Genomic DNA, 13,303 nt, shown 5'->3' with positions numbered 1-13,303 from the left:
TGGTAAAATATTGTCAAAATGAGTGGCTGCTTTTCGGATAAGGTTCTCAAATGCTTGGATAGTCTTTCGTCTAAAGTTGCCGAAACCCCGTGGGGATATCTGGCGAGGTTGTTTTACATGTGACTTGCAAATAATTCATCAAACGGAAGATGCTGGAATTTTACCAAAATAAAGAGAAAAAAAAAAAAATTGATACATATGGATCAATTTACTTCTTGACCGGTTATGATGACCCTTTCCCACTAGGACAAAGTATGTTCTCTTACACATGATACATACGAATTTATTTATTTTTAGACTGGTCAAAGTTGATTTTTTGACTTTTTTAATAATTTTGTTAGAATTATAATATTATTTTAAATTAAAATGGAGATAAATTTCGTCAAACTTGATTGAATTAGACCTGGCAATTTGGATCATGATACGGCGACACGACTCGAAAATGACACGGAATAAATGAGTTTGGGTTTATTATAAATGGGTTCGGGTCATAATCGGGTCAACCCGTTTAACACGATTATTAATCGTGTCATTTTCGGGTTGACCTGTTTAACTCGAAATTGACCCGTTACGATCCATTTATTAAACGTGTCAGTTTCAACCCGACACGATTATATACCTATTACAACCCATTTAAATTTAATTTTAAATTAATATTTTATCACTAATATAATATTTAATAACTAAAAAATATTATAAATTAAAAATTTTATAAAAATAATTTTCTATTACTAATTTTTTAAAAACAAAAAATACATCTTTAATAAAACAAAAACATAAAAATAAAAAAAAATAAAAAAAATTTCGGGTTAATAGGTCAATTTTCGGGTTAACGGGTTAATAGGTTAGTTTTCGGGTTAATAGGTCAATTTCAGGTTAACGGATTAATAGGTCAACACGACCCGTTAAAATAATCGTGTTAAATGGGTCGTGTCGTGTTGACCTATTTATAAACAGGTCGGGTTAGTGTTTTAGGTACCTGACACGATTAATAAATGGGTCGTGTTTGGGTTAGACATTTTTGACACGATTATTAAACGGGTTGACACGAACACGACCCACCAACCCGAATTGCCAGGTATAGATTGAATCGAGGACCTGAATATGTATGCTTACTATTTATCCTTGGCTCAACCTTATAAATACTGCAAATTCAATGGTGTGATGCCTGCCCAAAGAAATAAAAAATAAAAAATAAGCGTTGCTCGACAATTGCCTCAAAAAGAGGATTTTCTTCTCTTAATTTGTTGGCGGTCTAAGTTCGTAAATGCCAGCCTTATGCTTTCCTTCATGGGAATCTGACCAACATTTATATAAAGAAGTTGCAAACACAATATTATATCTTACCCATAACAAGCAAACAATTATTTGATATATATATATATATATATATATCCATATATGTAATACTAAAGGGGCAAAAAAGAAATTGTATTCTTTAAAAAAAAAAATCAAATGTTATCTGTACTGAAAATTTAATAAATCATTATGAAATGGTTTATTTTTAATTATTAGATTTTAATAATGTCGTAAATTAGTATTGCTATATATTATATATCAATATTATTCTTAAATAATTAATAATAAAGTGAGCTAAATATTTTGTTGTTATTAATATATGCGTGTGCGCGCATATATGCATGTGTATATGCGGAAATTCTGTGGTGATGACGGTCTGCATGAGGACCGCAGTATTAGTGACGGTTTTTTATAATATTAACGACGGTTTCTTAGAAAATCGTCACCAATACTATGAAAAACCGTCACCAATACTGTGGTCCACATGAGGACCGTCCGCACCATAGACAGACTGTGTGTATGTGTGGGAGTAAAATTTATTAGATTATATTATATATATATATATACACACACGCTTAGGAGAAGATATTGTTGGAGACATTGTGATATGTTAATTGGCCGGTCGGTGGTCCTTCGCGTGTAGACATATGTATATACATTATTTAGTTGACTTTTTGTAGGAGTCACTTAGAACCAAATTCCCAATGCAATATGTACAGTAATTTATATGGAAGCTGCCAAATCCATCACATCTGTTTGCAGAATATGTGGATTGGATTTTTTATAAGTCTTATCGGAGTTTTGGTATAGATTGGATTTTTGATAAATTTTATCAGAATTTTGATATAGATTTCACATGTTGAACACGGTTGGAGAAGACGATAGAGACAACTGCGTGGTGATAGGCTGGATAGTCTGTAAACTGCTATATGGTTATAAAATTACAGCTGCTAATGATTCATAGTTCTCTAAAGTTTGGGTCGAAAATAATCACCAAGAGATCCAATTTTAATTCACTAAAAACAAAAAATGATGAGGGATAACACGTATATTTAAGAGAAAGCAATTTTTTTTCCTCACTCATATCCTTTTATTATCTAGATAAAAATTTGTTATCCTCAGAAAAATTATTTATATATATATATACAGTCCGTCTATGGTGCGGACGGTTCTTATGCGGACCACAATATTGATGATAGTTTTTTATAGTATTGGTGACGATTTTCTAAGAAATCGTAGTTAATACTATGAAAAACCGTTACTAATACTGCGATCCTCATATGGACCATCCTTACCATAGAATTTCCATATATATATATATATATATATATATGTATAATTTCATATATGGAACTTGAAATGGAGTTTCTCTAGTTGTCATATTCCTGATGATTGTATGACCATTAGCTAAATCTTCACTATTAATTAAAACCCCAATTACTTGTAATATATTTCACAGTTTATGAGTTATACATATATTGATCATTAAAATTCCTCCATGATATAATATTGAGCTATGTTTTTATTTTTATTTTTTGAACTAGCCTTAATTTCTTCTCTTCCCATTATAGCTAATTATAAAACTATTATATATCTACTATTAGGACTATAAATAGATTAAATAGTTCCTAAGTAGCTCAAGTTAAGTTCGATTTTAATTTTTTTGAATTTGACTTATAAAGAAAACGAGCTATGTTTGAATAATAAATAAAGCTTGCGAATCAATTTTAAACAATAAATTAAACTTGTAAGTAATTTAAATCTATTATTTATATGTTTTTATATATAAATTATATTTTAAATCTTACCAAATTAAATATTTATAATACATAAATAATATTTTTTATATTTTAAAATTATAAAATCTTCAAAATTAAATTAATTTTATAATAAAATTAATATAATATATAACTAATATTTTTTATATTTTAAAATTATAAAATCTTCAAAATTAAATTAATTTTATAATAAAATTAATATAATATATAGAATTAATTAATTATTAATGTTAAAATTATTGATTTAAGAAAATAAATGTTTAATTTTATAAATTTTTATATTGTAACTAGCCAAATCTATTTAATCTCGAATTTTTCATAAACGAAGTTAAATCAAACTTGAATAAATTATTTTAAAATTTTATAAGTTTAAACTGAATTTGAACATTTTTAAAATCATACAAATACTAATATTCAATTCAACTCGGTGCAATACAATTACATCTCCATCCAACGTAGTCACCCGTGAACCCTATCTTTTGTTATATATTTTATGAAATCCAGTAATTGGTTGAAATTTGTTTCGTTGACTTGTTCTGTGCCAATATTATTTATTTGTTGCTTTCTTTCTCAATTATAGGATAATCAATATTTATTTGTTGTTTAATTGGTTTTACCATTTGTCTATATCTTTCAGCAGAGGATTAGCTTCCAGATTCTTGGTGTCCTGGCTTTAATTTGTATGTTGAGACAGCAAGCTGGCGCGTAAAATTAGCAAAAATTAAAAATTATTGTCTGAAAAATATTAGTTTCTTCTATCTGTTTTTATTTGCAAGACAGCCAAAATAGTTTCTATTTTTTTTTTCTTTTTAACTAAAAAAATTTTTTTTTTTTCTATTTCCGTTCCCTTGCATTGATTTTGTACATGGATGATGTTGTTTGATATTAATATTCTAACTTTATAAAGTTAAGAGATACTAATTTGAAAATTTTTCTATATATGTATACATATATATATTTTTTTATGTATATAAATGTTCAATCTTTTATCAAGTTAATCGCATAATAATGTTTTTATCAAAAAAAGAAAAAGAAAAAAGAATATGATAGTTTTATAGACTATGAGATAGATTAGACTTTTAAAGATAAGTTAATTTAGCCCAACTAAACAACAAGAGTGCTACAGTTAACAAAAGTTTTATCAAAAACATTTATCTAACTGTTGTTATGTTATTGGTAAAGTATTAATATATAAATGAATAAGTAAATAAAGAATACAAATCAATTAAATATTGTCATATTATTCTTTACAAGTAAATATTTTAGTATTTTTAGCATTATTAATAAAAAAACTCAAACAATGATAAAGATCTTTTGTTCTTATTTTCCATTTCATTCTAATTCGGCAAGTTGTAATATCACCTTATCTTAGAATGTAGTTTTTTTTTTTTTTTTTTTTTATAAATTTCTTGCTAATGTTTTTAAATAATATGGCATTATTATATCATTATTAAATGGACAAAGAAAATGGGAAAAAAGATTTTTGAAATTCATTTATTTATTATAAGATATTCATGTTGACGTAATAAGAAACTTTTTGTATATATTTATCGTCAATTTCTCATCATGATATTTTAGTTGATTTTTCACCATAACTTTACTTATTAGCTTTGATATTTTTTCAATGATTAAAATTTAAGAACATATTTGAAATTATATATAAGTTTGGTGAAAAAATAAAACTCTAAAAGTAAACCCTATAAAAGATTCATATAAATTCTAAATACATATTTAAATTTTAATACTTAAAAAAAATTCTACAAATGAATAAAAAAGATCCTAACAAAAATCCATTAGAATGTATTGATGAAAAACTATATATATATATATATATATATATATTCAAATTAAAATTTTTTTGATGTAGCGACAATCTATATATCTTCTTTTATTAAAAAGAGAAAAAGACAAAACAAACAAGTTATTGAGAATCCCAAAACAAACAAATTATTGAGAATCTAAGGCGATACGTTGTGATGCCAAAATTCATGGGAAAATTAAGAAAGAGAAACATTTGTGCTAAATTTTTTTAAAAATTTTGATGTCTCTCCACCTTGATTCCATGTAATAACTAATATTAGCAGGTGCAGCATAAACTCCACATTTGAAATAGCAGCCTTCAGGAGCTGGCCCATTATCCTTAATCTCGAACTTCTTCGCTCCATCAATGAAAACACTAACTCTTCCTCCATCCACATCGTGTATTATGTTCAGCCTGAACCACTTATCATACAGATCAGTTGCTATCAATTTACCGCTGTAATGTCTCATATCTCCATTTTTGTAGATTCTTAGTATTATAGTTGTTGCTCCGTGAGCTGATCCATGGATCTGTGCCACTGTTGCACCAGAGGTTCCATTTGGTACAAAACCATGCCCTTCAAATTGCCATACTCCAGAAGTATAGTCCAATCCCTTATATATATATATATAAACAAAAGAAAGTACTCTAATTAAATTAAAGTAAACTTATAATATATATAAAAACAAAAGAAAGTACTCTAATTAAATTAAAGTAAACTTATAATGTTACACATTTAATTAGTTATGAATTAAAATTTAAAGTTAGTTGAAACAGTTTTTATTGTGTCATTTGACATGATATAAATTAATGTAAAACAATGATATAGTATGTAGAAGGGCTTTTGGATATATTGGTTTTTCATCCCTCTCCTACAAATCTGAATAATAATCTTTTTAAAGAAAATATGGTTTGTCTTATCGATAAACTTCAACACTTTAAAAATTGAAATCACGTACAAATTAGATGACTTATACTTTATTTTTAACTCATACCAAAATAATAATTTGATAATAAATATAATAATAATAATAAAATATAAACAAGCTAAATGAGTTTCTAAAAAGAACTAATCTTCCAATATAATGGTCTAATTGAAATATTAAAAAAATATGTGCCATAGAGCCTACTACATAAATTAGTAAATAACCAAGTTCTATTAATGATACAAATAAATCTTTCAAGTAAGTTATTAATTATGCCAAATTTATACAATATTTATATATATATAATTTTGCTACAATGGACACGAATGGGTATATAAAAAATTTACATATCTATCCTTAAAAAGATATTTAAAATAAAGATTTAAGTTTTTAAGCGTCCATGTTATGATGAAAAATACACATCTACTATAACAAATTTATATATATATATCTAACCTATATGTTTCTAAACCATGAAATTTTCATAGTTGAGTTGGAGTACCGTTTTTACTGTGCTAGCTACTTGATCATATATATATTTTTTTTTAAAAAATGTCTTATATTATCTAGCTAGTCCGAAAATAGTCTATAGATTTGCTATTATATTGAAAATCATGTACAAGACATGAGGGGAAGAAGAGGCAGAGAGGGGTTAAGAAGAGTAGGATTTCATTTTTACATGAATGCGAACTTCGGTTCTTGGCTGAGTACGGCTATTAGGATCATGCGGCTTGTCGTCCGCATAGACCCACAAGCGTCTTGTCCCATTGATGAAGCTGTAGCGCTCCTCCAACGGCGTGTCGTATGGTTTCTGCAGTACGAAATTGCATGCCGTCAATGGCACTGCCACGAAGCCATCAGTAGGATCAGTTTCAGCTGCTTCACATAAAATCAAAACAGCTGAAAAAAGTAGCAAATACAAAAAAATGCTCATGTTTTTTTCTCTCTCTCTCTCTTTTTTTTTTTTTTTTTTTAATGCTTGAATTAATTTTCACTATACCAAGCTTGAGGACGAACATCCACCATTCATGTTTATATAGGCTGGGTATATTGTAGAAAATATGCAACATTTAAAAAAAAAAAAATGAACATAAAGACAATATGCAAATGTCACCTTCATTTTATTGTTTATAATTTAAAAAAGCAAATTAGCATTACATGATTTGTCATATCTTAATAACCTTATTAAAGAAAAAATAAACAAATAGATATGAACAACTGAATGCTAATATATATATATATTGATTTCATTAACATATTTTAATAATGAACATTATTAATATATTATGCGGCCGACAGTGATTATATAATTTTTATTTTAAATCCTTCATTTTTTACGTGGATCCACCAATAAGTAAGCAATCATATGACTCGGTTCGCTGTTATTGTATAACAAATAAAATAATAAATTTTTTATTTGATATACTGAACTGTGTATTTAGTTCGTTTGGCTGTGCATAGAGTTATTTTTTAACAAATATTATATATATATATATATATATAGAGAATGCGGTCGGTTCTTATGGGTAATTTTTCGACCAAAAACATGCAAAATACTGTAGCTTTTAGATTTTTACAACAATCACAGACGGCTCCGATTGAATTATAAATTCACGTGCAAAAAATTAGTGAAATTTCTCAAAATTCATGGCCTTCACTCCAAGTTTGCCTCGAGCACTCTGATTGTCCATGCAAGTACTCCGTCATTATCTCCGGTAATTGTTGATCGGCACCTCTAATGGCTGCCAATTGAGTTTGATTTATTTCTTACTACAAACCCAAAAACATGTAAAGTGCATTACAAAGAAATTGAGTCAAAGGTGGACATCAAAAGAAAATAAAAATAAAAATAAAATCATTCCTCACAAGCTGTTAAAATGATAATGTTTAATTTATTCTAAAAATTCAATATTATCGATACAAAAAAAAAGTAAGTTGTTAATTTATTCTAAAAAAACAAAAAAGTTTAATATTATTGATAACAAAAATTTGAAAAAAAATAAATTTATTATCCTAGTATCTTATTTTGGTATTTTGTCCAAGTAAAAAAAAAATGCAGTAATATTTTGACACTTAACACAAAGGAAGAGAGAGACAGAGACAACGAGGATAAAGGATCCCAATTAATCTCTAATAAAATTACCAAAGTAGAAAACAAAGATCTCAAGCAGTTACATTTAATTTTCAAACTAAATTAACTTAAAAAAAATTTCATTTTCCAACTTCCAACGCTTTCTTTCTTCTACCATCATCATGCGGTGGCCGGGATCAAGGACCGGCGGTGGACTCGGCCTCGCCGCCGTTGCCTATGTCGCGGTCGACTACCTGCGCCACCTCTCCCCCATGTGGCACGAGCGTTTACAGCCAGCTCTGTGGACCGTGCTCGCTCTTGTAGCCGTCGTTCGCATTCCTTTTTACAAGCACTGGTCCTCTGAGTTTCGCTCCGCCATACCATTTGTTGCTTCCATGCTTTTCATGCTCTCTGCTCTTCTCTTTGAAGCTCTCTGTGTGCGTTCCGTCACTGCTGTGCTTGGTCTTGATTGGCACAGGTAAAACCCCACTCTCTTTGAGCTTTGATCAGTGGGAAAGACCCAGATGAGATGGGGCATTCTAATGAAAATTTGATTTTCTTTTTCTTTTTCTATTTTTTTTTTAATTTTTAAATCTGTTCTGGGTTTCTGTTTGCTGAATATTATCTGGGTCGAGTTTTTTTTAGGTTGGTTCAACCAATTTTCAATTGGCCAAGCTTGATTTGAGTTTTTATGGCTTTTTTTTTGGTTTGTGAACTGACCTCGCCAAATGCAAGGACTAGTCTAAATTAGATTGTGATCTGATCTGATATTTTTATGAGATTTTTTTGGACAGAAAAAAAATACCAGATTTAGAATTTGATTTTCTCATGAAGATGATTTAAATTGTACATGGGTTATAAATGTTAGTGAATAATAACTCTGCAGGAGCTCAATGGATTTTATTTATTAATTATTTTATAACTAGGAGCTGAATGGATCTGATATAGGTAAAGATTAGTGTCAGTATAGACTAAGGCTTATAGATGTGAATTAATTTTACTTCCAATTTGGTTGGTCAACCCGCGGTAGAGAAGTTAAACGGTTTCCATTTCAGCTCATAACAATGAAATTGTGCGGCGTATCTTTAATTAATTACCTCATGGAAGGTAAAAATCTCTGAGGAAGTTTCTCCAATTTTGTCTGTTTTGGACATTGTCATGCATGTCCCAATCTCAGGGATTTCCAAAGTGTCAATAAGCATAGCAGTTTTCAGAAGGGCTAGTGTTGCATCAGTTATTACTAAGTTTTGACATTCATTTATAGGTCATGTCAACTCATGGTCTTATTTAAGAGCGTCCTAGTGAACAAAAAGTTAAATATTAAAAAAGCGTTAACCCAGAAAAGAGATTGATTTATGAATTGTCACTTGATTCTTCTGTTGGCCATTAAACTGGGATCTGGAATATGAAACCTATGATTGAAACTGGTTTGTTATTTTGAATGTATCTATGTTCCATCAAAGAATTTACTTCTGCATGGATGGCATGTAGTTATTAATAGAGGCAGATGGCTGTAATATCATTCTCTTTAGAGTTTATGGAAAGAACATATGTTTGAGGAATAAGGTATGCAAAGGTATGGTTCCTCCAAAATACACAAGACTAGTGAAATTCTTGCAGGCAGCAAAGTCAGCTACCAATTCTCTTCATTAAGATATTTGAACAGCTCTTTTCCTCTCTTTGTTCAATTTCTTGTATCCTTACATTGTTGTATGGTAGAAGAGGCTTAATGATAAGATTATAGAGAAGCTTCTTACAGCTTCTTTGTTTCTCTCCACGGCTAGTTTTATTTAACATCTCCAAATACTTTTGTTTAAGTACAAGCATGTGCATACAGTTCAAGCCTACTTTCATAATGAGCTCGTGTAGGCATCACAAGAACATTTGAAATCTTCAATTCTGGTTACAACTTTCTTGGGCTGTTGAAACATACTACTTCTCTATCAAACCATCTTCTCAACACTAAACAGAATCTTTGGAAACTTGAAAGTCTTTTTGGTAAATAAAGATTCTATTTACGGAGCAGTCATATCATATATGCTATTGTGCCTTCTTGCTTTTAACTTCACTGGAATGTGTTGGCAGAGAAAATGCTTCTTCTTTCTCATGTTATTAAGCCTTACTAAGTGATAAGTGGATTATTGATTATTTTTGTAACATTTGACAGTAATACATCTCCTCTTCCAGACACTGGCCAGTGGTTGCTTTTGGCTCTGAATGAGAAACTTCCTCATGTGATAGTTGAGATATTGAGGGCCCGTATCATTGGGCTGCACCACTTCCTTATGTTGTTTATGATGTTGGCATTCTCTGTACTATTTGACTCCGTAAAAGCTCCTGGCCTTGGACTTGGTGCAAGATACATGTTCACCATGGCAGTTGGCCGTCTTCTTCGTGCCATTACTTTTGCATCTACAATTCTGCCATCAGCCAGGCCTTGGTGTGCTAAAGCTAGATTCAGTGTCCCTGCATATCCCCATCGCTGGGCTCAGAAATATTATGTCCCTTATGCTTCGGATGCTAACGCTATTAACCAGTTAATAAGAATGGATATAGCTTATGGTACATGCAACTCATTACTTATGTTTTTGTATTCCCCTGTATTTTCATCTGTTTGGGTTGCAACTTTAACACAAAAAGAATATTGTGTATCCAAGCCACTCTGACCTAAATTGGTATTTGCAGAATGCCAATTTTCTGTTTCTTCTTTATGTCATATATTTTACTAATTAGGCCCTCTTTCCTTCATTGATTAATCTATAGCTGAACAGGGAGATGTCAGATCACCTGATTCTTCATTCCATTTTACATTTTTATTTTTTATTGGATGTTAAAGTTGTGAAATCTTCTTCTCTGGTTTTAAAGTTTTGTTAATTGTTTAAAACTGTCACTTCTTCATTGTTGGTATTAGAATTTTTTTCTTGGTTGAAATCTTCTACCTTTATATGAGTACTACAGATATGTTTCCTTTGCTGATAGAATAAGGTCAAACAATTTACAACCTTTCCTTGTCTCCCAGCCGATACTGGAAAATACATCGATGACTTCTGCCCAGATTGGGGTTCGATGAGTTTCCTTATAGATTTTCTGCGACCCACTGCTTCAGAAGGATCTTCTTGGTATAATTTGCTGAAGAAAGCTGGAGGGGGCTGCAATGACCTTGTATACAGTGGACACATGCTAGTTGCAGTGTTGACAGCCATGGCTTGGACGGTATTAATATTATGCACTTTGAAATTCAATTGTACGACCGAGTAGTGGCCATCGCCACACTATGGTTTAAAGGGAAATTACTTAAGTCCTGTTGGCTTCTCTCTGTCTCTAAACAATCCATGCAGGAGGCTTATGGAGGTTTTAGCTCAGTCATCATATGGTTGCTTGTGATGCACAGTGCCCAGAGAGAAATTCGAGAGCGCCATCACTATAGTGTTGACTGTATTGTGGCCATCTACGTCGGTATCCTACTGTGGAAGATGACAGGTTTCCTCTGGCCAGCCAAAAATGCAACTAGAGATAGGAGGCTTGCAGTTCTAGAGAAAATCCAAGGTCCACTAATCCAAGCTGCTAAGGATTCCGACATAGATGGAGTGAGAGAACTTCTCAGACAGGTGGAGTTGGATCCGCAACATATCCAGAAGAACAAAGTGTCAAACAGGGCCACGTGGTTGTTTGCTTCTGCTACCATTGTCTCCTCACTCACCATTGTGCTTCTGGCCTTCATATTGACAAGTGACGGATAATTTTCCGGCGTACTTTGATTGATTTCCACAGCATAGAAGGTTAGACTTTGTAACACTACGTACTGTAAGATTTGGTTTAACTTTGTGTGTATGTGTGTATGTGTTTTTTAAAGGGTATTTTAGATTCCTTTGTTTTTTTAGTGATATTTGTTTGGGGATTATTTCATGAAGCCGGCAGATTTGGCTTGGCATAAGATTAGGGAGGTTTTGACATAAGAGATTGGTAGGCAATGAGGACCGTGTTTTGCCTGAAGAAAACTTTCAGCTTCCATATTGTTGATGGCCTGTTTCGCCTTTTTATATGTGAAAGGGGCTTTATTCTGCTGTTACACAATCATCACACCTTCAGGGCCTTTCTGATTTTGTGCAAGAAATGTTGTCCCTTATGGCAGAAGCCAGAAAACATTTAAGTTAAATTGCCACTAAATATGTTTTTTCTTGCAGTGATTCTTAGTGTTCTTTTGGGATGATATATAATTATATTTCTAGTTGATTATTTATTTATTCATTTATGTTTCGGTATATGTATATAGAATAATATATATATATATATATATGTACATATATTTTATAGTCAGATGCCTATTCATTCAGAACAAATATATATATATATATATATATGTTGTTTAATTTATGTGATATTGCGTGCTATTTATTTTAGTTTAAAAAAAAATAGCGTGCATTTTAATTATTAGAAGTTGTTTATCTTATTTTTTGATAAAAAAGAGTCCAAAAAAAAAATAAAAACCAATTGTTAATTATCTTATTGGTTGGGATATGGTGAATGATAACGATTAGAAATATCAATATCAATATTACTATTGAAAACAGAGTTGCACAGCAAAATAAAAAATAAAATCGAAATTGCAAAATAGTAAAATTAAAATAAAATTCCAAAGTTATGTTAAACTAAGATAAAATTCAAGGAACATGGAAGAAAATTTAAAAAAAAAATAAAAATAGAGAAGAAAATAAAAATAAAAATTGTGTTAATATTGAAAATGAAAGTTTGCTTAAACGTAAAATAAATAGACTCCTGTTTTACGGGCATAAAACTCTAAATAAAAAAGAATAAACAACCAATCATAATAAAATCCTGAAATGACTAAAAATAAACAAATCCTATAAAAAGGTCAAAACAAGACCCATAACGTAGATAAAAAATAAAACCTAAACAGAATGGAGGTAAAAGAAAAATAAACATGACGATTATATGTTTGTTCATGATCTTCTTCTTAAAGGAATTTGTGAGTGAAATCTTGTTAAGGTTTCCGGTGATATCCCTTTTGTGATTCAAGAGCCTGTATAAGTCATGGCGGAAAACTTAAAATCTTTTCTTCACTACGGCAGGGAAAACTTGTCATCATCGTGGCATGCTTTGTTACGACATATTGGGAGATTTGTAGAAACGGTGTCCTGCTCCAATTGATCCTCAATTCAAAAGAATTAAGATCACATGTTGTTGCAATGGCCTCATCCTGTTTCGGCATGAGTTTTTATCAAAATAGGAGCTGGTAACTGGATAGATAAAGCTTATCCTACCTTCCCCATCCAAAGCCTTGAAGAAGTATGACAAAACCAATCTCGGTACTTGAAAGTATTGGTTTTGATACCAAAAATATGGATTGCAAAGTGGTCACAATCTATCTCTACCACTTGTTTGACGACACTCTTCCAAGCTCCATCGT

General features: G+C 30.6%; 2 protein-coding genes across 3 annotated transcripts; one reads left to right on the top strand and one right to left on the bottom strand.

The window, feature by feature from the left end:
- Nucleotides 1–5,096: 5,096 nt before the first annotated feature.
- LOC107421645 (citrate-binding protein-like) lies at nt 5,097–6,747 on the bottom strand. Its single transcript, XM_048475682.2, has 2 exons — nt 6,484–6,747; nt 5,097–5,492 (listed from the first exon to the last, which is right to left on the bottom strand). Exons 1-2 carry the CDS (start codon nt 6,736–6,738, stop codon nt 5,097–5,099), a joined length of 651 nt encoding a protein of 216 aa, XP_048331639.2. The 5' UTR covers nt 6,739–6,747.
- A 1,205-nt stretch (nt 6,748–7,952) lies between these two features.
- On the top strand, nt 7,953–12,126 carry LOC107421699 (protein PHLOEM UNLOADING MODULATOR). 2 transcript variants are annotated; one of them, XM_016030985.4, is made up of 5 exons: nt 7,953–8,353; nt 10,043–10,437; nt 10,895–11,088; nt 11,214–11,654; nt 11,787–12,126. In XM_016030985.4, the coding sequence occupies exons 1-4, from the start codon at nt 8,058–8,060 to the stop codon at nt 11,613–11,615; spliced, it is 1,287 nt and encodes a 428-aa protein (XP_015886471.2). In that variant the 5' UTR covers nt 7,953–8,057; the 3' UTR covers nt 11,616–11,654; nt 11,787–12,126. The 2 variants fall into 2 exon arrangements, with proteins under 2 accessions (XP_015886471.2, XP_015886470.2); XM_016030984.4 differs by having other exon boundaries at nt 11,214–12,126.
- Nucleotides 12,127–13,303: the final 1,177 nt, after the last annotated feature.

The sequence above is a fragment of the Ziziphus jujuba genome, chromosome 5, assembly GCF_031755915.1.
Source record: "Ziziphus jujuba cultivar Dongzao chromosome 5, ASM3175591v1".
Lineage (NCBI taxonomy): Eukaryota > Viridiplantae > Streptophyta > Magnoliopsida > Rosales > Rhamnaceae > Ziziphus > Ziziphus jujuba.
This window is presented reverse-complemented; position numbering and strand designations above follow the sequence as displayed.